This window comes from Quercus robur, chromosome 3, assembly GCF_932294415.1.
Source record: "Quercus robur chromosome 3, dhQueRobu3.1, whole genome shotgun sequence".
NCBI classification, from domain to species: domain Eukaryota; kingdom Viridiplantae; phylum Streptophyta; class Magnoliopsida; order Fagales; family Fagaceae; genus Quercus; species Quercus robur.
Window position 1 is genome coordinate 50216962 of NC_065536.1, and position 26303 is coordinate 50243264.

General features: G+C 34.5%; 2 protein-coding genes and 2 non-coding genes across 9 annotated transcripts; all 4 read right to left on the reverse strand.

Moving 5' to 3' along the window:
- Nucleotides 1-7822: 7822 nt before the first annotated feature.
- Nucleotides 7823-12947, reverse strand: LOC126718219 (receptor protein kinase-like protein ZAR1). Its single transcript, XM_050420313.1, has 2 exons — nucleotides 11182-12947; nucleotides 7823-8784 (listed from the first exon to the last, which is right to left on the reverse strand). The coding sequence occupies exons 1-2, from the start codon at nucleotides 12698-12700 to the stop codon at nucleotides 8147-8149; spliced, it is 2157 nt and encodes a 718-aa protein (XP_050276270.1). The 5' UTR covers nucleotides 12701-12947; the 3' UTR covers nucleotides 7823-8146.
- Nucleotides 12948-16965: 4018 nt separating this feature from the next.
- LOC126718221 (proteasome subunit beta type-5-like) lies at nucleotides 16966-20013 on the reverse strand. Of its 6 annotated transcripts, none has more exons than XR_007652864.1 (5): nucleotides 18814-20013; nucleotides 18576-18712; nucleotides 18386-18489; nucleotides 17390-17489; nucleotides 16966-17315 (listed from the first exon to the last, which is right to left on the reverse strand). XR_007652864.1 is itself a non-coding variant. In XM_050420315.1 (5 exons), the coding sequence occupies exons 2-5, from the start codon at nucleotides 18581-18583 to the stop codon at nucleotides 17199-17201; spliced, it is 294 nt and encodes a 97-aa protein (XP_050276272.1). In that variant the 5' UTR covers nucleotides 18584-18712; nucleotides 18814-20013; the 3' UTR covers nucleotides 16966-17198. The 6 variants fall into 6 exon arrangements, 3 of the variants coding, with proteins under 3 accessions (XP_050276272.1, XP_050276271.1, XP_050276273.1); XM_050420315.1 differs by having other exon boundaries at nucleotides 17390-17454; XM_050420314.1 differs by having other exon boundaries at nucleotides 17390-17463.
- A 3299-nt stretch (nucleotides 20014-23312) lies between these two features.
- On the reverse strand, nucleotides 23313-23395 carry TRNAL-UAA (transfer RNA leucine (anticodon UAA)). The gene has a single exon. It is a non-coding gene; the product is annotated as a tRNA-Leu (tRNA).
- A 2419-nt stretch (nucleotides 23396-25814) lies between these two features.
- On the reverse strand, nucleotides 25815-25897 carry TRNAL-UAA (transfer RNA leucine (anticodon UAA)). The gene has a single exon. It is a non-coding gene; the product is annotated as a tRNA-Leu (tRNA).
- Between the last annotated feature and the right edge of the window lie 406 nt (nucleotides 25898-26303).

The window sequence follows — 26303 nt, forward strand, 5'->3', positions numbered from 1 at the left end:
TATTTTCTTAACATTTTCTAGGCCACATGCTAAATACTCTTTTAAATAATAACCTACACCCCTGTATGGCGTGATAAGTCCACTTCTCAGCATAAATCTCACGTCTACTAGATAATATTTGCCTATTAAGAAAATAAGTTATATAACTTAACATTGTATTTATAACTTAACATTCCCTTTGGGGATTATAAGTTTTTCTTCCCTACTTAAAGCGTTTTTAATTATCCTCGAGTTAGAGGTAGTCCCTTCCCATCCAGGTAAAATGTATGTAATCTCATGTCAAAATCACATGTTGTCAATATATTTTGAGTTGTGTACTATTTCCTCCCTTGATATCTAGACACATCTTTTGATAACACTTTTACACGAATATGTGTCTCGTCAACTGTCCCTACACAATCTTAGAATCAAAATAATCTATTAAATCAATAATTCTTTACTCATATTAGAAAAAATTTCCATGTAGTTGCTTGAAAATATGTTTGCCTTAAAGTATGGATAAAATCTATGACTTTTTCATATTTGTGGGGGAACCTATACCCCATTCAGTTGTAGAAGAAATTTTGATTTTCCAAGTAGATGACTGCACTCAACACATTGTGAAAATGACGGCTTATAGTTTCACTAGAATGACGGAAGAAAAAAGAAATTGTACGAATTCTCTCATTATTTGATAAAACGTAAACAAACTCGGCCACTTGCTCTTCAACAGAAGAATCCTTAATGTCTTGAAGATGACCAGTTTCTCAAAGAATTTCACATAACTTAGCAAAGGCATAAGGCCCCATTCGAATTATGTCTCGACATTTCTCACTACGTCTCGACATTTCTCACTACATCTAAGTTGACTCATTAGTTCTTGCTAAATATTTTATTTCCCCACTACTTTGGATATCCTATCCACATAACGTGGATTACAGTATATGTTTGTCATCCATATTGCATGCACCACATGTACAAGAAGTTGCAAAACTACTACATCTTGTCTTCTTTGCCAATCAATCAAAAATTGCAAACTAAATTAGTTCAATTCATAAATATTCCTTAATTGATCTTGACAATTTTCCTCTTAACTCTTACTTATATCTTCTGGTGGACTACTATCCCAATTAGTTGGATTATCCATCTACCAAAGACCCATCACAAGTAAGGAATAATCAACACATTTGTCATAATAATTACAAATCAAAGCACCTTACCTTTGTATCTTAGTTCCTATCATCCCAAACATAACTAGCAAAGAGACTATAAAAAGACTACTACACATTACTAGTCACATAAAATAAACTATTTATAAATAATAATACAAATGAAAATTATTATGTACATCTATTTATAGAAAGCTTATTGAAATAAGTCTACATATAATATGAAACATAATCAAAGACATGAATCTTAATCAACATGTGCTGCTCTTGCCACTAACACTTGAACTAACAAATCAAAACTTTGCACCAACATATTCTAACAAGCAAAACTAATATTAGATAATAAAAACCAACCACATCAAAGCAGATGAACCTCAAAAAATCCATATGGTCTCTTTCACTCATAAAACACAATCACGAATAAATCAAAATCTTACACCAACAGATTCTAACAATCACAACTAATCCCAGATAATAAAAATCAATCTCATCAAAGCACATGAACCTTAAACAATCCACATAATCCCAGATGGGGTTTGCAAAAAACAAGAAATAAAAATAAAATTACCAAAGGGTCTAAGTATTAAAAAAAATTAAATAAATTAGAAATAAAAAACACAGATAATCTGAGTAAACAAAAATTGAGTAAAATGAACACAAAGAAAACATACAAATGGCGTGCAACTTGATTCTAAGTCTTCTATCTACGTTTTCAATGGAAAATAAAAAGAGCATAGAATTTAGATAAAAAAAAGGAAAAAGAATAAAAAATATGGAAAAAAAAAACTGAAGAAAGAGGGAAAAAAAAGATTTAACATTAAAAACAAAGAGAGCGACAACAAGAAAGGGGGGAAAAAGGGCCAGAGTCATACCTAAGATTCTCAGCTGTAGAAGGAAAAAAAAAAAAAAAAAACAACAACAACAACAACAACAAACAAACAAAGAAGATTAACAATTGAAAGAGAGAGTGGTGTTAAGGATGAGGAAAAAAAAGAGAAGGTCATACTCGATTCTTATCTAGAAAAGAAAACAAATAGCAAAGAAGATAATAAAAGTGAGAATGACGACGAGGAGAAGGGAAAAAGAAAAGAGAAGGTCATACCTGATTCTTGGATGGAGAAGAAAAAAAAAGGCAAATAATAGATTAACAAAAGAGATAATGACGACAATAAGGAGGGAAAAAAGGGTCAATGATACATGATTCTTGGCTGGAGAAGAAAACAAAAAAACAAAAAACAAAGAAGATTAATACAATAGAGTGACAAGAAGAAGGGAAAAAAAGAGAAGATAAGCTAAGTCATTATTATTGTTGAGCTATGAAGAGGCTGGAGTGAAGAGAAGAAGATTGATGAGAACTCTATGGGAAAATGGGAATTAGATAGAGGTAGGTGAGAGCAAAAAAACTGGAGGTAATTTTGTCTTTCATCAACAACAGGCGTTTTTCATGCATGTTTTCTCTCTATTTCGGGAGGCTAATTTTTTGTAAGCTCAAGTGGAAAATGCTTAGGCCCCACCCAAAAATTTTCTATCCTTCCTCCTTATTAAACAGCACCCACTCCTTTTTTTCTCTCCTTTATTTTCCATCCACTGTATTCCATTTCAACCAAACAGACCCTACAAAGATGACATAAAACCTAACTTTAGGGGCAGGTGTAATTCCAGTCCAAGTGGTAAAACAATAAACTACACACTATACATTATTTAGACCTCACTATTATTTGGTCATAAAAAAAATCCTAAAATCATAGTTGTCACTATCTTTTGAAGGTTTAATCCTTTGCTACACAGCTCCATTTTACGTTATTTTTGTCTCTTTATAAATTTTATGCGACATACAACAACTTAGAATCAAGAATTACTCAAAAAGATTGAAATTTAAATGAGAAAATCATGTTATAAGTTGTGTTTCATATATACAAACCGAATGGAAAACTTGTAGTATCTCTCTTTATATCCATCCAATCCACACGTCATTTACTCCTACAGAACCTTTGAGATAAGGTAAGTCAATTGGTAGGTGGGGACATCAACAACTCATCAAAGAGTCACTAGGAATGAGGAACCCAAATGTGCTATATATGATCATGCTAATACTTCTAGCCCCCCTTCCAAAGGCCATCTATGATTTTGAAAGTCATGAAAAATAGCCTATGGCTATGATACCTATGGAGGAAAAGCATATAGTATGGTTAAGCATCAATCTCATATAGTTTAGACACCTTAGTTTTTCATTGAGATGTCAAGTGTTGATGACACTTGTTTATGTGGCTATCACAAATATATATATATATATATATATATATATATATTATGCCTATCAAAATTCTTATTTAAAAAAAAAAAAAAAATATATATATATATATATATGGACCAAGCTCGTGTACTTTTTCTAAGGGAAAATTTGGGACATGTGGATTGGAGAGTAAAAGAGAGTTTTTCTCATCTATCTTGGGTTTAATGGAGAAGCTTTGAAAATGGGCTTGGGGTATTTGCAACACCCGTCAATCTATGAATAGCTCATTGTGCATAAAAGCTAAACACACATAAAACCCCTTTACTTTTATTGGATATATTTCATTCTCAGTAACCTCAAAATCACCATAGATGGAATACTTATCACCATTTAATGTTATTTTTCACAATTCCACCGATTTAGCAAGTCTTTGGGGTCATGTTTCCCTTAAAGTCGTTAACCAAATAGGATTAAGCCAATTGAATTGGCCCAAACAACATAGAACCAAATCAACCCAACTTCTTCCATCAAATAAACCCATCATCATTAAATGATGATTTTCCCTTAAAGGAAGATACCATATGGGATTAAGACAACCAAATTGCCTCAAACGGCATAAAGCTAGAACAACCCACCTTTTTATGAAATCCATTGTTCAAGGCTCTAACTTAGCCAAATACTCATCGATCGAATGAGTCGTTCTCTTGTGTGTAAGTGTGTGTGTGTGTGTTGTGTGTGTGTGGGGGGGGGGGGGGGGGGAGGGGATCTTTGCAGTATCTCTAAATTGCTACAAAAACCCTAAAAAAACTCAAAAAATAAACATCATCACCTATCTCACAAATATCACCAACTCTTCACGAGTTTCCTTACAAAAGTTTGTGTTCAATACATTCAACAGATACCATGATAAATTTTCTATGTGTTTGAAAGTACAAACAAAAAGTTCATTTCTCCCTCACCACATCATTCCAAGTTTATCCACTATTATGATTCAAAATTATATATCGTTGTACTTATCTCAAAATTTCATTTCCTTCTCTTTTGTAGGTTTGCTAGCTCAAGCATCATTTTGAGATGCACCACTAGCCTTCTTCACTTTTTGTGTTGATGCGAGTAGCATCGCTCAAACCTAACTTAAGACATGTTTCAAGCAATTGATGAACTCTCATTATTTAGGGTTTTGGTGAAATGATTATGGAAGCTTGTTTGATAAAGAAGGATCTAGAGATAGAAAAATAGAGTTTTTTTCCAACCTCTATTTGTGATCCATGCAAAAAGTAGGGTTGCACAAAAACAAACTGATTTCTCTATGCAAGACTTTCTCTCTCACAAATTCTTTGAAAGCCTTTTTTATTTTTATTTTTCTTGATTTTATAAAGAAAAATAATGTAGGAAATTTAAATTTTCCTCTTGTAGGGTCACGTTTTTCAAGTCAGGCCCAAGATGCATGGGACCTTAGACCAGTGAGCCCGGTACAATGAATTTGTAGAGAGTAGGCCAAAGAGCTAGGCTCTGATGTATGGACAACGGTTAACACCGTGTTCTTCACGATCAAGTTGAGATGGATTGAATTTACCAGAGATGATTGGTCCTCGGCAAAGTCCGGGAAGCTTTTTTTGGTGCCTCTAGTGTGTTGGGGGGATGGTTCCCCGCCCCTTCTGTTTCCCTCCACTCCCTTTTATAGTAGTTTCCTTCCTCATGGATAGAGCTCCTAGGGTAGGTACTTGTCCCATCAGCCATTCCCTTCAGTTGTTGGGAGTGGTTGTAAAGGCAGAAAAGCATGGCCATGTCAGGCACAAGGCACTGAACGTAATGATGGCACAGCACCTTTCCCTTAGATATTTCCCTTTCTCCCTCCGTTGTCCTTTTTTGTTGTCCCTTTTCCGCTTTTAGTACTTGTCCTATTCTGTGGAATGGTCTAGAGTGTCATTGCCAGTAGCAGGTTGCCTCCTTTATCCTCAGCTACATCCATGCCGAGGAGGATTCTCCCCCATGGCCAAGGAGGGGTTTTTTTTTGGGTCGGGCCCTTGGGCCAGTGTAGACATTGACATGGGCCTCCTAGTCTTTTACCTCCCACACCTCTCATTCATCTTTCTCAAAGCATTTGAACTCATGTTTATCTTCTATGGTCATTTGGATAAGAGTTTGAATTGAAAAATAAAGCCAAAATTAAAAATCTTAAGATTCTGAATTAAAATGTCATTTGACATTTGGGTTCTTCAGCACTTTGACTAAAATCCTAGTTTTTCTAAATTTTTGAATACTACTCTGTGATTTTAACTTGATTTTCTAATCAATTTAAGGATGAGTACTAATTCCAAACCCTTTTGAAGCTACTTTAAGAATAGATTACTTCTAGAGGTAATAAGAGTTTTTAAAGTTCAAACTCATCATTTTTTATGGACAATTAATTAAGTATTCAAAAACCATGATTATCTAGATGATTTACCTCATGCATTGAGAGAGAGAGAGAGAGAGAGTTGGGGAAGGACAAGTAAAAGATAATGATATTTGGAGAGAGAGAAACTAATATTTGAATAGAATAGTGATAGAGTATTGAGATTGATGTTGTTTATAAATAATAAATTAGTTAAACCTGACAAAAGCGGGGTTCTTAAACTTACTTTGACTAGAAATGCATTTAAGCTAATGTGAATGATCTTAAAATTTTTTACCTGGGTCCACCTATTTTCTTCCATTTGGAAATAGATGAAATGGGAAAATGCTCTTAGTATATGTGCATATTCACATTAATGCAACATTGATAAAAATTACAATTAATACTTATTTACATTTTATTTAATTAATTATAAAGTCATCATAGTTTATTGGGATTTTTTTAATATCATTAGCATGTAATGAATTGTGTGCATCTATCTTTTTTTTTTGAGAATACTAAATATTTTTAACGCACACACTGAGAGAGGGGAGAAGATTTTTAAAGAAATTTACAGCAGTGTATATCCAAAATGACCTAATATTAATTTGTGTATATATATGTAGTCATCATAGTTTATTATATTATGAAGTCTCATAGTCTATTGGGATTTTTAAAATATCATTAGCACATAATTAACTGTGTATCCATCCTAATATTAATTTGTTGATATAACGTTTTATGGGTACAATGAAAACTAATAAAATATTGATTCTTATATAATAGGGTTATAAGAGTTTTTGGGAGAAAATGGGCTTTTGCCCTTTCTTTTTAAAATATCCAGCAAAAATGCCCCATGTTTGAAACTAATTAAAGAAATGCTCCTGTTTTGAAACTCGATTTTCTAAGTGTATAACTCAATTTTTGGAACATCGAGTTATAGCGAACGTGGATTTAGAATTTTTTTTTTTTTTTGGAACTCGAGTTTCATGTAAAGTACTGGAGTTCATGGAACTCGAGTTCCACTTGAATTTTTTCAAGGAACTCAAGTACTTCACATGAAACTCGAGTTCCAAAATTTTTTATTTTTTATTATTTTTCAGTTCACTATAACTCGATTGTCCAAAAATTGAGTTTTAAATTGAAACTCGATTTTTAGAAAATCGAGTTTCAAAACAGGAGTATTTTCCTAAATAGTTTCAGATATGGGGCATTTTGCTGGATATTTTTTTTTTAAAAAAAGGGCAAAAGCCCATTTTCACCAGAGTTTTTGACATCAAATTATCAGTTATTTTCTTTCATCTTTCTTCTTAAGCAAACAAAGAAAATATATATTTATTTTCTATTATTTCACTTTTTCATCTTTTCTAACCAAACACACATAAAAGGAAAATATAAATATATTATTTCCTTCCACTTATCAATTATCCCTCTATTTTTCATCATTCCTACCAAACATACTCTAAATGTCCAACATTGTGAGGGCAACATGATTAATGAAATACTTCCATGAGAGAAAAATTTACTCTTTAATTGATGAAAATAAAATTTATAAGGGTTATTTTCTATTCACAAATTTAATTGAATGTAGTTTCACAATATGGTTTCCAGGGACAGAAAACCACAGTTACTTGCTACTGGGGCCTATAAGCCCATGCGTACTACTGAACGGGCTGGCGCGCCCCCCCCCCCCCCCCCCCCCCCCCCCCCAAAAATCAATTTTAAAGTTCACTAAATTGGGCTCTCCACCACTTTAAAAGGCCCACTCTTCTTGGAATCTAGTTGTTTTACCTTCGCATAATTTCTTCTCCCTTGAGGACTGCCTATTTTTGATTATTGTTGGCAAGACTATTTGTAAGTCTCTGCTTTGTTCCTGTCCTCTGTTTTGTGTACCAATGACTGTTATGAGGTTATCTCTTATACTTTGACATTAGTATTTTTTTTTATAAATAAAATAAAGCCCAAAACTTGACTAGATCGAAGTAAACAGGACAGCACTTTTGACATGATCGAGTTTGAAAGTACATTTTACAACATGTAATTGCAATTAAAAAAAAAGAAATATGAGGAGAATATGAAAAACATTATTATTACAAGTCCATATTCTTGAGGAATATGGATAAATTTTAAATTACAAAATATAGCTACTTAATTGCCACAAAAAAAGAAAAACAAATGTATAATCAAATGGTGGTCCGAACAGCTGATCCACTTGCAAAAAGAATTCCTGGGCCTTGGTCCACAAAACGTAGGCTTTTCAAGTCTCTGTACCGTGGCCTAAACAAAATTCTGATTTCCAAAAATCACCAAGGGACAAAAGAATTGCCCAGAAGAAAATCTCAGTACAAAATGACCAAGATTCTTGCATAAGGTCATGATATCACTTTCTCACGTTCCAATCCTATCAATATTTTCCGAGACAGTTTTCATTCTAGGCCGAATCTCAGGGTCTGCCTCTGTGCAAGCAAGGGCCACATGAAACACTGCCAAAACTTCTTTCTTGGCGTGTACTTCTTGCAGCAACATAGGGTCTACCATATCTGACAATGGTTTTTCTTCTTCAAATCCCTTCCTAATCCACCTCACTAGGTCCGGAATTTCGATGGAGGTTGAAGTGGTTGGAGAAAGCTCTGGTGATTTCCCAGTAAGCATTTCAAGTAACACAACTCCAAAAGAATAGACATCCCATTTTTGTGTAGGTCTACTACCAGTTACTCGAGCCTCAGGGGCTTTGTAATTGTTTGTTTTCTCAGTTTGGACTGACTTTAGGTAAGGTAGAGCTCCACCAATGAAGCCACCAGAGGAAGATGGGTTATTGCCTGTAATGCTAATGAGTCTGTTAAGGCCAAAATCAGAAATGTGAGCTTGGTATTCATTGTCAATGAGGATGTTTGATGGTTTAATGTCACCATGGACAAATTTTCTTGGGCTGCATTCGTGGAGGTAGGCCAAGCCCCTGGCTGCGCCCTTAGCAATTTTCAACCTGGTGGACCATGAGAGGCTTGAAGATGACTGACCACTTCTCCCTGTAAGAATACATGTACTTTTATTTAGTACTATTTAGAGTTAACTGTATCAAACTGAAGTTACAGAGCCCAAACGCATTGCAGGTAAATTGTCAATAGTCAATAATTTTTGTTTTCTTTTTCTACAGGAGTTTGGTAAGGTTTACGAGCTATGTGGGTCAAGCAAGTGAGACATGAGATGACTTTAGAACAGAGAAACAGCAGGAAGAGACCATAAGGTCCCACCTCGTCAACGGAGTTACTGTATTTTTTACGTAAATATCTTGTTATCAAATAATAAAAATTTAATTACAGTAAACTATAATATATGATTTTGAAAAATAAAAATATGTAATAATTAATTGTTTTTTATTTATAAATTTTGTGATATATGCAATTTTTTTTTTTAATATTTGTGTACAAGTTTATTTTATTTAAAAAAAAAAAAAATCATTTTAGGGAGTATTCACTATTCAATAGGCTTTAACAAAAACCAACAAATAAAGCCATTTTTTAAATCCGCTACAAAAGTTTGTATTTTTTCTGAAGCAAAAGCAATCTATTAGAAAAGTCACATTAAGCAACCGCTCTCAAAAAAATAATCAAAAGCCGGTTTTGGATAATGTTTTCCAACAAGGATACGTTCCAGAATCTCGATATTAAAAAGAAAATGTCCAGATTATGAATGAGGTAAAGGATCTGCATGTGGCTACCCCAGCATTGAATCCATTGATTGAACTTATAATAGGAACTCATTGATTTTAATTATCCCAACCAACCATACTTTGACTGAGCCCGCAAAAGTACTCAAGCACACATCAGTACATCAATGCCAGCCCATCACCAGCATATTATCCACGTGGTCCATAGGTAGTGAATTTTTGTGCCACAGTAGTAAGTACGACTAACAGTTATTAGCTATAATTATAATCACTTAATCAATAATTCTACTTCTAGTTCATTAAATGAATGTGCAGATCGTAAAATTATGGTCGTGGGTGTGCCCCCATTCTATGTGCAAAGAAACTATGATTAAATTGAGTGACCAAATGCAAAACTAGAGCGAAAGGTGCGGAAAAAGAAAGGAAGGGTAAACTGACCCATCATTTGGTGTCCAATATAATCAATGGTATTGGTAGGCCGAGCCCACCATGGGTGTTCGAAACCATCAATGCTTCACCACTCGAAGGGCATTATTGCCGAAGTTAATCAATGCCCTATTTCAACCTCTCAGTCCTAATCCTAAGCCCTATTCACAAAATAGTTCTTAAATTTTGTTTTCATCGGTGTTTTGTTTTCAAGCTTTAAAAGAAATGAAAAGGTGAAAATAGAAAACATCCGAGGAAATTAAAGTGATCCATCGTGAGTGATGGACACGCCCATTTCAACCTCTCAGTCCTAATCCTATGCCCTTTTAACAAAATAGATCTTAAATTCTGTTTTCATGGGTGTTTTCAAACTTTAAAAGAACTGAAAAGGTGAAATAGAAAACATCCGATCAAATTAAAGTGATCCATCGTGAGTGATGGACACACCCAATTTCAATTCACAACGTATTAAAGTCAATTCAAAAGGTATTAAAGTGATGAGAAATATAATGTACATAATATTTTTACAACATTTCACAATAAATTCTAAATTACATGTTATTAGCGAAAAAAGAAAATTTATTAATAAATTCAAATGAGAACTAATAATAATTTATTATTAAAAATTTGTTATGAAAATATTATAAATATAATATTTAACAGTGTGAGAAGTGAACAATAACAATGAACAAAAATTCTAAAACCACGTAAAATTATGCAACTTTGATCACAATTATCCACTCATGTTCATGGTAAAGAAAAATTAGTAAGTCCATATAAGATATTTGTGACAAAAGTTGTAAAGTTTTATGTGATAATAGAATTATTGAACAATGAATCTATATAAAAAGAAATAAATACTTTGTTCTAATTTGGTGGGACCAAATTAGAACTAATAATAACTTAGCACTTCTATAAAATAATGGGCAAATACCAAATAGTGTCTGTTATTGTTTTTCCAAAATAATTGTTAAATTATGTTTTCAAAACTATTTTCAAGTTTTAAAAAAAGTGAAAGAGAACAGAAAACATCTGTCCAAATTGTGCTTGGCAGTTCCAAACAAAGCCAAAATTTTCGCTAGTTTTTAAGTACCCTCCAAAATTTTCCTGTCGCAGCATAGTACTTTATAGTTATACCTATCTAAAAAAGAAATACCCAACATCCCTTTCCCAAATCCAAAACTACATTCTACAGACTAAACAAGCAAGCAATCAAACAAAGTAAAAAACAAACAAACTAACAAACAAAAAACTAACAACAGATAATAATAAAAAATTAAAAAAATTAAAAAAAAAAAAAAAAGCAATAGAATTCGAAACCAGTACTCACCACGAAGAGCAGAAATTAGGTTGCCATTGGAGATGAAATCACTAATAAGCAGCTTCTCATCAGGAGCCCAATAATAAGCTCTCAACCTCACCACATTCGGATGCTTCACTCTCCCAATCGCCTGAACCTCCGCCGCAAACTCCTTATACCTCTGCTCTCCGCCCTCGCCCAGCCGCCGCACCGCCACCGGAATCCCATTCCCGAGCACCACCTTGTACACTATCCCCAGCCCACTCTTCCCCAACACGTAAGCCGAAGCTCTCAGCAACTCGTCCAGCTCAAACGTGAACCCTTTGTCAATCGCCACCAGCTCTCCTTCCCCTTTCCCAGCTCTCTCAATTCTCTCGCCTTCGTCCAATTCCGACTCTTCACTCTTGAACCCATTAACGCACAGGCAAGCACAGAATTGCGCTCTCTTTTGATTGCCACTACCCAGTTTGCTTTTCCCAGTGCAGCTACAGCCATTAGCGTTGTCTTTCTTTTTCCAGTATATGTAAACGATCACCAAGCCAATGATCGCTACAGCAGCCGCATCAGCAACTGAGATTAGTATAATCAAACCGGGACTCAGCCCTTTGTTACTGTTACTATTTTCGCCATTAGAAGAAGAATCTGGACTCGGTGTTGAGTCTTGTTGAGATTTACGGCAAGTTTTTTGTAACGGGAATCCGCAGAGGTTTGGGTTGTTGAGAAAAGCGGTTGGTCCTTGGTTCACAAACGACCCCGTTTGAGGGATTTCGCCGCTTAGGTTATTGTTTCGGAGATCGAAGCTCACTGTTACTGGTAAATTCCCGAGAGATTTCGGGAGTTTTCCCGATAAGTGGTTGTAGGAGAGATTGAGCGTACCGGAGAGAGTGGAGAGCTGACCGATATCGTCGGGGATTGCGCCGGAGAGATTGTTGGCGGAGAGGTCGAGCTGGAGGAGGTTTTCCAGTTCCGGCCAAATTCCCGCCGGAATCTCGCCGGAGAACTTGTTTCTGGCGAGAATTAAGCGCTGCAACTGCTTGCAGTTCTTGAGGGATTCGGAGATCGGTCCGGAGAGGGAATTGTTCGAGAGATCGAGGTTTTGGAGGCGAGGGAGAGCACAGAGTGAAGGAGGGAGAGAACCGGAGAGATTGTTACTGTAGAGGAAGATACTGTGTAGCGACGTGGCGTTGAAGAGCTGCGAAGGCAACGAGCCGTAGAAGTTGTTGTTGTGGAGGTTGAGTCGCCGGAGATAAACCAAACCACCGAGCTCCGACGGAATATACCCCCGGAGATTCTTTCCGGCGACGGAGATTCCGACGACGCGCGGGTCCGAAAACCCGGTGATGTTCATGCACGAAATGCCGGTCCAACGACACGGGTTGGCGTCGTTTTCGTTCCAGTCGACGAAAGCCGTGGTAGAGCCGTCTTGATCGACGGCCGACTTTAAAGAGAGCAACGACAGGCCGTCTGGAGTGAGAGAGAGAGCGAGAGTGAACTGTAAGAAGAAGATTATGAACATAGAGAAGGGACTGAGGTGGCTCTTCTTTTTCATGATTGGTGACGTGGCTGCCCCGGCTTGAGTGAAGCAATTGTTTACAGAGTGAAGAGAAGAGAAGGGAGGATGGGATTTTTTGGGTGTGTGGAGGGAATGGGTATGGTTGGGAAGGGAGAAGGTATTTATGAGAAAGAGACTTTGGTTTTGGTAGGGGCCACGGTCCCGCCAAAAGAAGAGAGGACTAGCTAACGGAAAGGAAAGAAAGAAGGGAAGTAGAAGAAAAGCAATTGCAATTGTAATTGCGGAGAGGATAGAAAAGATTGTGTGTTATTGTTGGTTTGTATTATTGTCTTGACTTATGATGGTGATTGGTGATGTTATTATGTGGCTTGTTAGAGTGGAGAGTTAGGCCGTATTATATTTGATGTTATCATGAAATTTCGTTCATTTTTACTTGTGTTATACTCTTTGCAACTTCGAAGATTTGGAAGTGAATCTTGCCATTCGTGTTTTTATTTGGTGATTGGTGCTTTAAATATATAATTATGAAAAGATTAGAACCAAATTACTAAGGCATCTTACATGATTTGACAATAAATATAAAGTTTTCGTCGGCAAAAATGGTGGTACTAAACACGGGCTGCAACTTTCATTTGCAGTTAAATTATTCTTATGGTCATAATAATCAGTTTTTTATTTGAAAATGTATTTTATATTATTTGATACTATTTTATCTGTATCAAAATTCAATAAATGAGAGATATGTTTATAAAAATAACTATCTATTAACATATGACTTTCATTTATTTAGTAAGAATGTTATTTTTTACTGACATAACTCATATTTATTGGATTTTGACATCGCTGATATGGCATCATTTGATACCAAATACTTTCTTTATTGGATTAACAATTAGGTTCAGTTTGTGGGGTTTTGAAAAATAATAATAATTTTTAGGGTAAAATACAGTTAGTATCCTAGGTTTGGGACCTTGGGTTAATGTCAAACAGAGCTAGGATATTTTAAAAATAACTAATTTAGTCCCTAAACCATATGCTCTTGGAAATGAAATTTCCCTATTTAGCATATGATTCATGGACCAAGTCTGTTAGTTCTAAAATGTTTTGGACCTACTTGACATTAACTCCAATTTCAAAATAGTTAATTATATTTTACCCTAATTTTCAATTTTTACCGGTAATTAATTGACTGTATAATTTTACTAGCGATTCAGCAAGGCTTCTACTAACTTCAAAGGTCAAATCATACGTGTTTTATGGAAGTACATAAAGGTAAATGTACAATCACGAAGTCTTATTCATAGTTTTCACCAAAGAAAAGTCTTATTCATAGTAAGTCCAAATGTGACTTTTTTTGATAATTTTTTCGTGCTAAGGTAATGGCACCCAAACAAAGACTTGGGGTTTTTTGAACCGTAATTTCCATTAATATATATATATATATATATATATATATATATAAAATATTAACTACCGTAAATAACACTCATGACGTCAGTCCACTTATTGCAAGTAATTCCGGTAATAGCAAGCCTTGAATTGTATGCAAACGATACGAGGGCTCGGGATGGTCCTACTCCTACTTTGAAGTGATGAAAAACATCAATGCCCTCGTTACCATTCCCATCAAATGCCAACCATTAACATGCATGTGCATATCATCATAAAAATAGAAATCAACCTTCAATTTGTTAGGTAAGGGACTTTACATCGAATTAGATAATCATTTATTACCAAATTCAGAGTTACTGTAATTATTATTATTATTATTTATTATCATCACATCTCAACAAAATTCCAGCAAAAGAGAGAACATAAAGCAACTTTGACATTTGGGAGATAAAAGAGGCAAAGAATCAAGGAGGAGATGAATAATGAATATAGCTAAATTGTAGAGCTTTATAACACTGTTTAGACATTCAAGGTCAAATTTAAGATACAAAACATTCTCTCAAATAAATGTTAGAGACTATTAGGTGGAGGAGTCTCTGTTACAGTATCAAGTTATACGTATTTGAAGAGCAATAACTTCCTAGTCAAAGTTCCATTATCAATCTTCGTTCTTACAGTGACTTTATAACATCTTGGATGAACGAGGACAGAAAATTGCCTCTTAGAGTTAGAGCAATCCCTTTCACGCAACAAACACCACTTACCAGGGCACACAATTTCTTTGACACTTCTGTTTCACATTTTAATCCACTCCTAGCTTTTTTTGTCCCATCCATATTTTCAAGCAGTGGTCGAGTTTCTTTATTTATGATCATTTTGCTACTGATGGTGTAAACTAATTATTTAATTTCTGAGTGGAAACCTGCAGCTTGATGATTATATCTCCCTCTCAATCATGAAAACATGCTTAGAAGCTAACAAAGCGGAAAGAGAGAGAACATGTCCTTTCCACCTTGTACTATTGTATTGTTTTGTTTTTGGGTAAGTATTTTACTATTATTTTGTTATCCTTGTGTCTTGGTTCTAAGTTGTGAGTGGGATCTATATATTAATAATTAATCTTTGTCTAAATGATATATATATTATATATATATATATATAGCATGTGATAATGGGAGAGTTGCATGTGCTCATTTCCCTCATTTGGCTTATGTTAAAAACGGTATTTGGTGATGTCTCTCACGTCCCTATACATCTCACAAGTATACTTTTTCTTAGTTTATCTTTGTTTTTTTTTTTTTTTTTTTTTTTTTTTTTTTTTTTTTTTTTTTAAGTTAACAAATATTCTAAAAAGTATTGATTTATGAATTTTTTTTGGAAAGAGAAAAAAGAAATTAATTTCTTTTTACAAGTTTTTTATATTTTTCATAAAAATAGTATCAAAACTTTTTAAAAATAATTTATTAACCAATGCTGTAAATACACATGTTAATCGGACTTTCTAAAAAAAATAAATTTTAGAGGGGATAGCATGAAATACCAGAACGTAATGATCACTAATATTTTCTATTCGGAAGCAATATTCCTGGACAAAAGGATTGAAAAGAGTTGGGAGTAGAAAAGAATTGTTTGCTTTGTACTAAAGGGATCTAAATGGATGTAGCATGAATTGAACTCTAACCCAAAATCAAACTTCAGTCGTTCAACTAGATTATGAAACCATGGGTCCCATATATGTAGATAATATTAGTGATCTCAACAAAAAACATTCCATTGGTCTCAACTAAACCTGCTGTCATTAGCAGTGTCTCCGCTAAAAACACCTCTCCAACCTGGATTAACTTTTCTCTCTCCTTCTCCTCCATCACCCTCTAGGCTCTAGGTGTCTTGCTTATCTCTTCTGACAGAGATTTGTAGAGATGTTCAGTATGCCAGAAGGCTGACAGGGCAGTGCTCATGATGAGTGCCTCATTTGTGACCTGTCTTTTAATCACAAATCTGTTTAGTGGAATAGATATAAGAAAAATTATATGGACCCAACATTTTTATAATACCATTATTTTTTTTTAATTGTTTTTAATTGTGACAATACTATTGTTTTTAATTGTGATGGGTCCTAATATAATGTTTTATCATTTTATTTGGCCTTAAAAAGGAATAGACGCCTCAGCTGTATAAAGGAATTGACACCTCAGCTGTTGTACAAATGTTACAACTCTATATATAAATAATAGAAAAATATTATGTCCACAGTATTTTCACAATAATAAATCTAAATATGTGACGAGTTATATTGACAGATAAAAAAGTAATTTCAATTGTGAATTCAAATTATAACTAATAATAATTTGCCACTTAATATTTATTGTAAAAGTATTGTTGTCATCTAAGATTTATTGTAAAAATGTTGGAACCTAACAAGTTCTCTAAATAATATATCTGATTTGAATGCACATGGACTTTCAAAAGATATAAGCCACCCGGTGCCCATTCTAAAGCTAATCTCCTTTGAGAGTTCCATTTTATTGGGTATTTACTCGGTTCTGGTTTATTAGCATAAACCTTGGGTACAACTACAAGTCTACTATTAAGGACTCTTGTTTTCATTATTTGAGAGAGAGAGGTGGTTAGGTGGAATTACAAAAATTAACCCCCGACCTACCTTAAGCCACCTGGGGCTCCCTGTTTTAACCAATGTTATTGCACCTCTTAAGTTTCTATTTACCAACCTCCCTCATTCGGCCAAAAGAAGGGTTAGTAATCTCTCAAATCAAAGGAGATCCTTCAGCAAAGGTCCCCCACCATAGTCATTGACCCAATAAGTCAATCCTCACCAATGCCCCACAAGAGCTATTGCAAGAGTTCTATTATGTATTTCCATGAACACAGAGATAAGTAGATAACTAATATAGTAAAATCAATTAGAGTTTGATTAAAATTTGTGAACATCAGCAACAACAAACTGCCCAATAAAACTATATAGCCATGAATAATGGGGCTCCGATAACCTTAAAGACTAGTCTATCTATAAATTGTTTCAAAGACCAACAGATCATACATGTGCTTGAAGGATTTTCTGGCTAGTAAACATGTCTAGGAATCTACAGTAGGGTCCAAGTTCAGAAGGAACCTTCTGCCCCAGCTACTTCAACCATTTCCTGCTCCACTGCACTTGGCATAACCAGATAGTACTTGTGATGAAGTTCTCCAACATCATCACCAGAAAGCTTCTTCCATCCACTGGGCCCCACATAATAAACTGATAAAAAGAACAAGCTTAAATCGTATTGTGATCATGGATGTGTGGTGTTCACAGAGAGAGAGAGAGAGAACCGCCAGCAACTCCACACTGGCTCCATAACGGAATGTTGCATGATAAATAGACCTTCTAGCCAACTCTGCAGCTTCTTCAATTGACATATCATAGTGATAGCTGGTGTAAGCAGCAGCACACCATAGAAAACAGAAAAAAAAAAATACAAATATATATATATTTAAGAATACATTTGACTCAAATAAATTTGGCACAAAATACAAGATAATGGAACAGAAAAAATATTAATTATCAAGTTAAAATATAATAATGAAGAAAGAAAAGAAGGGCTCAAATTAACATAAAAGGTGTGGAATAAGGAAAAGAAGGATAAGGCAGCATGCTCCTATGCTTATGCAAGTCATACAAGTTTGTTTTACAAATTGAAAAACTTTAAACAATATGAACATGGCTGGCCTGTTTGGCCAAGTTCTTAGATAGTGGCATTCTGTATACACTTCAATTCTCAAGCATCTTGTACATTGTATGCTATATAAATTGATCAAGTGCAGAATTGCTAAAACAAAGCACCTATATTATTGCCTGCAATTACAACATTCTAGTAGTTGTTTCAATATTTAGTCCACAATCCAGTCCTCCCATACATCCATAAACCCTGACAAAAAGCAGGGAGGAGTTGGGTGGAAGCAGCACATATGGGTGCCCAAAAGCAAAATTCAAGTCCAAAAGTAAAAAATTTTCACAATCCTTTATTTTTATTTTTGATTAGTAAATTACACATGCGCCCAATGTGTCTTGAACCCACAACCTTATCCTACACCTAGCACTAATAAGGGTAAGAGGTGCCAGGTGAGCTAGAGCTCAGTGGCTAGATTTTTCTTTCCTTAATATATGTTTTAATTTTTTGCTCTTGTATCTGATATTTCAAGGAAAATAATACCACCTACTTCCATTCAATTTCACAAAATACTGTCAATAATGCAACATTATCGTTTCCTTCAACAAATTTCAAGTAGATTACTAGGCAAGATAGAATAATGGGGAAGGGCACGCACCCATTATCCAGGACACCATAAGCATAGGGTGAACCAGATCCAACCGAAAATCGTGTTCCTTTGAGCCTTCCTCCTTCACTGTCCACATATTATAGTCCAGGACCCTATAATCCCATAGAAAATACATATTATAAGAGACTGATTAAGAGAAAATATGAAAACAAGATATAATACATTCATATGTTCTTACCGTTTCATCCCATCCAGCAATCATGGTCCCAACAGACAAACCCATTCCACTGTAAGAGTACACAGAATGTTTGCCAACAACTTTGATGCCCGGGTAACTGAAATTCTGCTCTTGTTTGCCAATTCATGCAGTTGGCACTAAATAATGCCAAGAAAGTGTCAATTAGGATGTGACAAAAGAACAAAGACATAAGATATTGGGTTTCAAAGGTTCCATTTACTTAAGAATATGGAATTACCTGCGTCATTTTAACACCAGGTCATGCCCAGGAGACCAAACCATTTTCCATGGCTAGGCTATGGTCTCTTCATTGGGCCATGGCAATTGACAAGCCACCACTTAAATAATTAAGATAATTAAGAAACATGCCTATCTCACTTCACATAAACAGTCAAATTAGAGGTGACTCTTTAACCAATCATATTCATTTTCCTTATTGGGAGGGATTATTATTATTTCTACCATTTCTAAAGTCCATCATTGAAAAGAAGTAAGGAATAAGTGCAATGATGAAAACACATGTAATTTTTTTTATTTAAAAAAGAAAAAAGAAAAAAAGGTCAAGATAACCCAGTATGTAGAAACCGCCACCACTACACCACTTTCTAACCAACGATAATCTCAGCCATTGAATGAATATTGAAATCCATTATTGTTTATTTGTATAAACAAAGCATTAAACTTCACCATACTAAAAAAGTTCCCTTAACACCTCCAACTTTGCTTGACAACATCAGCGCCACAAAGTAGACAGCACAGATTTAAAGATACTAATCTATCATGAAAGATATATATTCACTAACTCAAAATTATTTGTACTATAAATTTGGGGGAAAAAAAAGCATAAAATATTTAAATACATTTCCTTAATGACCAGATTTCTGTGCCAAAACTGACAATCAGCAGCTCCACCAGCCATAGTGCCAAGCATGTAAAGATTGATTTCGATGATTTTCTTTACAGACTGTGATGCTGATAAGATTAGTAAGGACAGAGTAAATGCAACATGGCTTTCATATCCAAAAACAACACAATCAAACACTACAATTAATGTTACTTGCAACACTATTTGGTCAACTATATCAAACAGGAACACATACAGGCTACGCTTTTTAAACTAAAAAAGGAAAATTGTTAAGACCAAGCCAAGTGTGAGCATGTTTGTGTGACCAACCCGTGGGTTCGTCTAGTAATTTCCAAGAACTCATGAGATCCACAAGGTCCGGGGCACACACATGGATAGTGAGGTGCTCAAATTGAATAAGTCTAGTACCATAAACTTTTCCACAACTTGGCTGCGTGGCACCTCGTGAGTAGTGGAAATAAAATAATGGGTCCATGATTTAACCACTCACGAGTAGCCACATAGTAAAGTTGTGAAAAAGTTTGTGGCACTAAACGTATTTGCTCAAATTCTAGACACCCACATTACGACGACGACAACAACAACAACAAAGCCTTAATCCCAAATTCTAGACACCCAAAAAAAAAATTAAAGGAGAAGAAGAAAGAAAAGAAGGATGGTCACCAACAAGTCTAGTTTCTACAATGAAACTCGATTGGTACAAAAATCAGCATCCAAAACCTATAATTATTTAAAAGATCAAAAAAGAATGAACAGAAATATAACATACAGATATAGCCGCCCATGCTAGCTCGAGAATCAGCAGCAACCATAACACCCTCTTTGAATATAAATGCACGTGTGGTTGTTCCCTTTGCTGGCTTCACCATCTTTATAGCCCCTTTCTGAAATCCATCAAACTGAAACAACAAAAGGGTTAAACAAACAAAGTTCATATAATATTTCAGCCAATAAAACATTCTACTTTATTTTCCCTCATGTGAATATGAAATTAGACAAAACACTAAACACATTCAAACTCACATTGATAATACTAGGAGGAAGCTCAAAAGATGGGGTGGCTGAAGTTAGTGTATAGCTTAGATTAGATTAGCCCATTGGGCTTGGCCCAATATACTACACTTGTAGTTTACTCATATTGCTTGTATTGCACACATACGTAGCCTATATAAGTCTCTCTATTATACATTATTGTTTTTACACAAAATATATAGAATATTCAATCGGATCACCTGCCCAGTCCATATCTGAATAAGCATGAAGCTCAAGAGAAGACTGAGAGGAGAAGTGGAGTCCATGATAAAGAGTGCCCTTGTCGACACCACCTGCGAGCTTGTCTGGCTTCGCTAGCTCTTGGTTGACATGAATGCTCCACAGTCCACTGCCACTCCTCGTGATAATCGTAGTGCTATCTACATTACTCATAATGATGTCTTCCATGAACGCACCAAGCACATTGAGATCGACTGCCACATCACTCGCCAACATCTCAAGAAAGGCAATCTCAAGCTGTTCTCCATCTCCTCTGCTGACCAGCCTTCTGATATCTTCACCAAGACTCATCCACTTGGTCGTCTTCAAGATCTTATATCCAAATTCCAGTTGGCTTCCTCCTTGCCACCTTGAGTTTGAGGGGGGATATTAGTGTGTAGCTTAGATTAGATTAGCCCATTGGACTTGGCCCAGTATACTGTACTTGTAGTTTACTCATATTGCTTGTACTGCACACATACCTAGCCTATATAAGGTTCTCTATTGTAGGCTATTGTTTTTATACACAATATACAGAATATTCAGTCTTTCTCTCTCTCTCACTTTATATTGTTAACAGCTGAAAACCCATCAAGAAACTCACTGCTCGAGCTCGACCCAAAGACCGGTGGTGCAGTTGATCCAAGACCACCAAAATCAAGCTTCATGCTTTTATAATAAACTGTAACAAGTAATGGGTTTCAGTCTACGAATCATTACACTTAAAAATACGCATAAAATCAAAGCTCAAATAAGCTATTTCCACAGCCTTAGAGAACACGAAAATTTCAAATCACTGAGATGAGAGATAGTTGTAGCATTATCTTCGGAGTACAGTGCTAAATCTATTTCATATTTTCAGAAGTAAAGGGGTTTCTTGCTCTTCAGGTTAGTGTGACAATTGGGTAAACATGGGTTGGGTTTTGCTTAGTATACAAAGTCGTTTATCCAAGCCCCCACATTGAATGAAATCTGAAATGGGCTAGCATTTGTTTGGGTTGACTTTACGTCTACAAGAAAAGCGTTTTCATGGGCTTTTGGGCCTTCAACAGCCCCCTTTTATTTTTTGGTGGTTTTGAATCTTTTGATAATTAAGTCAAGGTTCGGATAGTGAGTGTGGCATCTCAACCAATTTTGGAGGAAAATTCATATAACTTACTATGTGTCGATTGTGATAAAAGTAATAAAACCATTCACATATTCTTTTAGTCACATGACTTAATGAATTATTGATGAGTTATGTGACTTACTTAAATAATATGTGCAGATAGTTTTATAAGAGGCTACGTAATGAGTTGGAAAAGATTCATTCAAATCGACTCAGATGAAAATTTTGTTCCTTATATAATAAGTCACGAGCATGTGGATTTACGTCTGTGACTGTAACGTAACATATTAAAAGAGTATTGTAAATAAATAAGGGTGGTAATGTATGTCATAATTTGCGAATACGACAGTTTTTTGTGGGTTAGTGTTTAGTATACATGGATTTATGACAAAGCGGATCAACATACTTTAACATGATTAATAAATTAGTCAATTATCTGTTAACCTACTTAACCCACAATCAACCGGAGTCTGGAAATGACCCTAATTCATATGAAAATTGTCATTTTTATCTAATATAAATATAAATTATAAATATAATAGAGTAAGTAAAAGAATTTTAATGCTCTATTATATTTATAATAGAGTAAGTAAAAGAATTTTAATTACCTATCAAAAAAAAGTAAAAGAATTTTAATGGTTATATTGGTAAATTCTTCATTGAAACTAATGTTCTTTTACCCTTTTACAAAAAACAAAGAAAAAATAAACACTTTTTTTTTTTTTTGCTTTATTTTTCTTAGATTATATATTAAATAGGTTGAAATGAGTTATATTTGCTTAATAAATGGGTTGTGTCGGGATTGAGGGATTTTGACACAATTATTAAATGGATTACATTGAGGGATTTTGACACAATTATTAAATGGATTACGTTAGGGTTGGATTATATGTATTCAAGTACTCTTACCATAGGTCCATAACATGACAAACACAAACAAATTGTCAACTATATACACTTGTTGCACAATACAATTTTAGCCAGTGGGGGTTTTATGAGTATTGAGGGGCTCAATTCATAAATCTCTTGTTATCAAATAAAGACACTTCAATCTTCCATATATCATGAAAAGGAAAGGGGTTTATAGGAAATTGCAAATGTTACCATCAGTTGTACAGCTCGTAAAACCCAATATGTCCGCAATGAACCAAAAAAATGTTGCTTTCGACTCCTGTCCTCAACCGAAACAAAAGGAGTTCTAACCCATCAACTATCATAGATGCTTTTGCAAAGGTGTGGTGGGGTTAATAATAATCTTGATTAGCTCAGATGTGAGTAGAAAACATCTATTATCAAAAAAAAAAAAAAATGTACAAAACATCTGGCAATCGTAGTTCTTCCAATGAAACTTGAGAAATTTTCCAACTTCTCTAGTTGGGCTCATTTATTACGCACAACCCAACGAGAGCAATGATATTAATTTAACACTGGGTTTGGACCATTGTTTCTTAATATGGGTCTGCCTGGCAATTACCCAAAACTTAGAAAACAATATAAACGTTTTCTGCAAAAGTGCTGGCTATGGGGTTCGAACCCATGCGCACTTATGTGCAGAAGATCTTAAGTCTTCCCCCTTAACCTCTCGGGCAAACCAGCTTGTACATTGAGTCACATCATTATTCAGAAAGCAATAGAAAATTTCCAAATGCAAAAGTGAGTGGTTAGTTAAAATTTCTATCCACTCACAAGTTGCCATGTCATTTCATCAAATTTATAGTACATTCAAAATGACCAATTATTCAAAGATTAAAGAAAAATTTTCACGTGCCACTAAATAAAAATTACAAAAAATAACTAAAATCCAATCACATGTCATCATGCATTGATATTTTAATTTAAAATAATATAAATAGTTTAATTGAATGTACATTCGTCATGTGTTATTTTAAATTAAAACACTTTGGCTATTTAAATAATATCATGTGTCTCTGGAAGCATAGTTTTCAAAACCGAACCGGATCGGGAGGTCGAACCGTGAAAACCGAAAACCGGAATGAAAACCAATTTTTTAAGCATAAAGAACCGGATTTTTTATTAATTCCGTAAACCGCTAAAACCGGGGTTGGACCACACGAACCGGTGAGAACCGTGCGGTCCAACCCCTTAGCAATTTTTTTTTTTATACAATTTTATTCTACTTAATTAAATTATCCATCTCTTACAAGGAATTAAAAAAAAATTATAATTAAAATTCTTCAAAGATATTCAACTTTACTTCAAAAATTAATCATAAATTTTAATGTTTTTATGGTTATTATTTTATTTTATTAACTTTCTTATTTAATTATTAAATATATGCTTGAAAATCATTAAATTTTCCTCACATATATAGATATATTGTCAATTTTGCTTGTTTTATAAATTTAATATCTATATTTAGGCTTTAATTAATTATTAAATTAATTATGACGTCATCACGGTTCGACTCTGGTTTGACCTCAAAAACCTTGAACCTCTCACTTTTACGGTTCAATGAATAGTCCGGGTCTAAAAACCTTGTCTGGAAGAACAAAACATAAAGTCCATTCATCTACATTTACATGTGTCTTCAATCCTCCTTGAAACTTTTATAGATAGAGGTCTTCCTCAATCTTATGGAAACATATTCAAAAGTCTCAAAACTCTATCGAAATCAAGTTCTAAAGTCTCCTAAGAACGTTAAAAACATCCACCACAAATCTTTCAATATGAAGAACATTCATTCAAATCATCCTTCTAAGTCTCAAAATTCTATTGGAATTAATCTTTAAAGCCTTCAAAAACTTTGATCCATTGAATTTTCATCGGATTCAAGCTCTAAATCCCTGAAGAATTTTCACAAAAAATCTACAAAGATCAGGAATATTCTAAAAACACACAAAGAACATGAAGAATGAGAAGTCTCTATTAAGCGCATAGCTAGAGATTATTTTCAATTTCGTGGCAAAGATCTTCAATCCATCTTCCAACCAAAGTGGGGGACATTTGTGTTCGAATCCATATTACATTGGCAAAACATTTGAATCAAAAAATTTTCCAAGGAAATCAAATTAGAGGATTATTCCGTTGTAATATAATTTAATTACAGAAAATTGTATTCACAAATTCATTAATACAAAATTACATGTGTTAAACATTTTCAATTATTTGATTTTCAAACTTGAGATTTTGTGTTTACATTGGATTAAGGAATTGATTCATATCACGACGCAAGTGGCGGACCAAAAAATGAAAATCTTTATGCATCAAATGCCTCATATTATATACTTCAAACTTTACGGTAGGCTAATAATCATCTTGCTCATTTCATCATCAAAAAAAAAAAAAAAAAAAATCTTGCTGATATGAGTAAAAAACATCTGGCAATCGTAGTTCTTCTTTATTGGGCAGAACCCAACTAGCAATGATATTGACACTGGATTTGGACCAATTTGTTAAAATGGCCCAAAACTTAGAAAACAATATAAGTGGACCATTTTGTTAATTGCAATTCCATTACAAAGATCTTCAATCTGTCTTCCATCCAAAGTGGAAGACATTTGTGTTTGAATCAATATTGCATTGGCATAACATTTGAATAAAATATTTTTCTAAGAAGATCGAATTAGAGGATTACTCTATTATAATATAATTTAAATACAGAGAATTACACCCACAAAATCATTAAATACTAAATTACAATTGCTAAATATTTTCGATTGTTTAATTTCTAAACTTAAAATTATGTTTAAAGTGAGGTTAAAGTCCTTAAGGATTTGATTCATATCACTAGTCACGACACGAGTGGAGGAATCCAAAAAAAACCTTCATGGAACAAATACTTCAAACTATACTGTAGGGTAATAATCAGCTTTGCTGATATGAGCAAAAAACATCTGGCAATCGTAGCTGTTGTCTAGTTGGGCTCCTTTATTCGGCAGAACCCAAGGAGCAATGATATGATATTGACACTGGATTTGGACCATTTTGTTAAAATGGATCTGCCTGAAAAATACCCAAAACTTAGGAAACAATATAAATGTTTTTTGTGCAAAAGTGCTGGCTATGGGGTTCGAACCCATGCGCACTTATGTGCAGAAGATCTTAAGTCTTCCCCCTTAACCTCTCGGGCAAACCAGCTTGTACATTGAGTCAACATCATTGTTCAAAGAGCAATGGAAAATTTCCAAATGCAAAAGTGACGATGATCACATAAGTTGGTGGATACTCTTCTATAATACAAAAACTCCTTCATTTTACACATTTTGGCAAAAAAAACACCCACATAAGTGGGTGTAAAGTTGTGCATAAATATACAAATGCTACAGTAACCGTGCATATATGCATGGTCACTATAGCTCATGTATTTACTATTTTAATAATTTCTTCTCTCTCCTACATCCGACTCTCATCTCAACTCTCTCTTTCTCATTTCATCACAGCTCTCTCTTTCTCTCATCTCAACTCTACAAAGCCGATCAGCTTCTCCTTCTTCTTCAAAATCTCAGGCTTCGAAGACGAAGATGACGATAGCTCAGCGGAGATC

Excerpts from the sequence above, each read along its gene's own strand:
- LOC126718219 (XM_050420313.1), bottom strand. The coding sequence starts at position 12,700 with ATGAAAAAGAAGAGCCACCTCAGTCCCTTCTCTATGTTCATAATCTTC. Across the intron at positions 8,785-11,181 it reads CCTAATTTCTGCTCTTCGTG|GGAGAAGTGGTCAGTCATCT; the intron begins GTGAGTACTGGT and ends GTATTCTTACAG.
- LOC126718221 (XM_050420314.1), bottom strand. Across the intron at positions 17,464-18,385 it reads TATGGTGTCCTGGATAATGG|AAGCTGCAGAGTTGGCTAGA; the intron begins GTGCGTGCCCTT and ends TGTCAATTGAAG. Across the intron at positions 17,316-17,389 it reads CCAGTGTGGAGTTGCTGGCG|TTTATTATGTGGGGCCCAGT; the intron begins GTTCTCTCTCTC and ends TCTTTTTATCAG.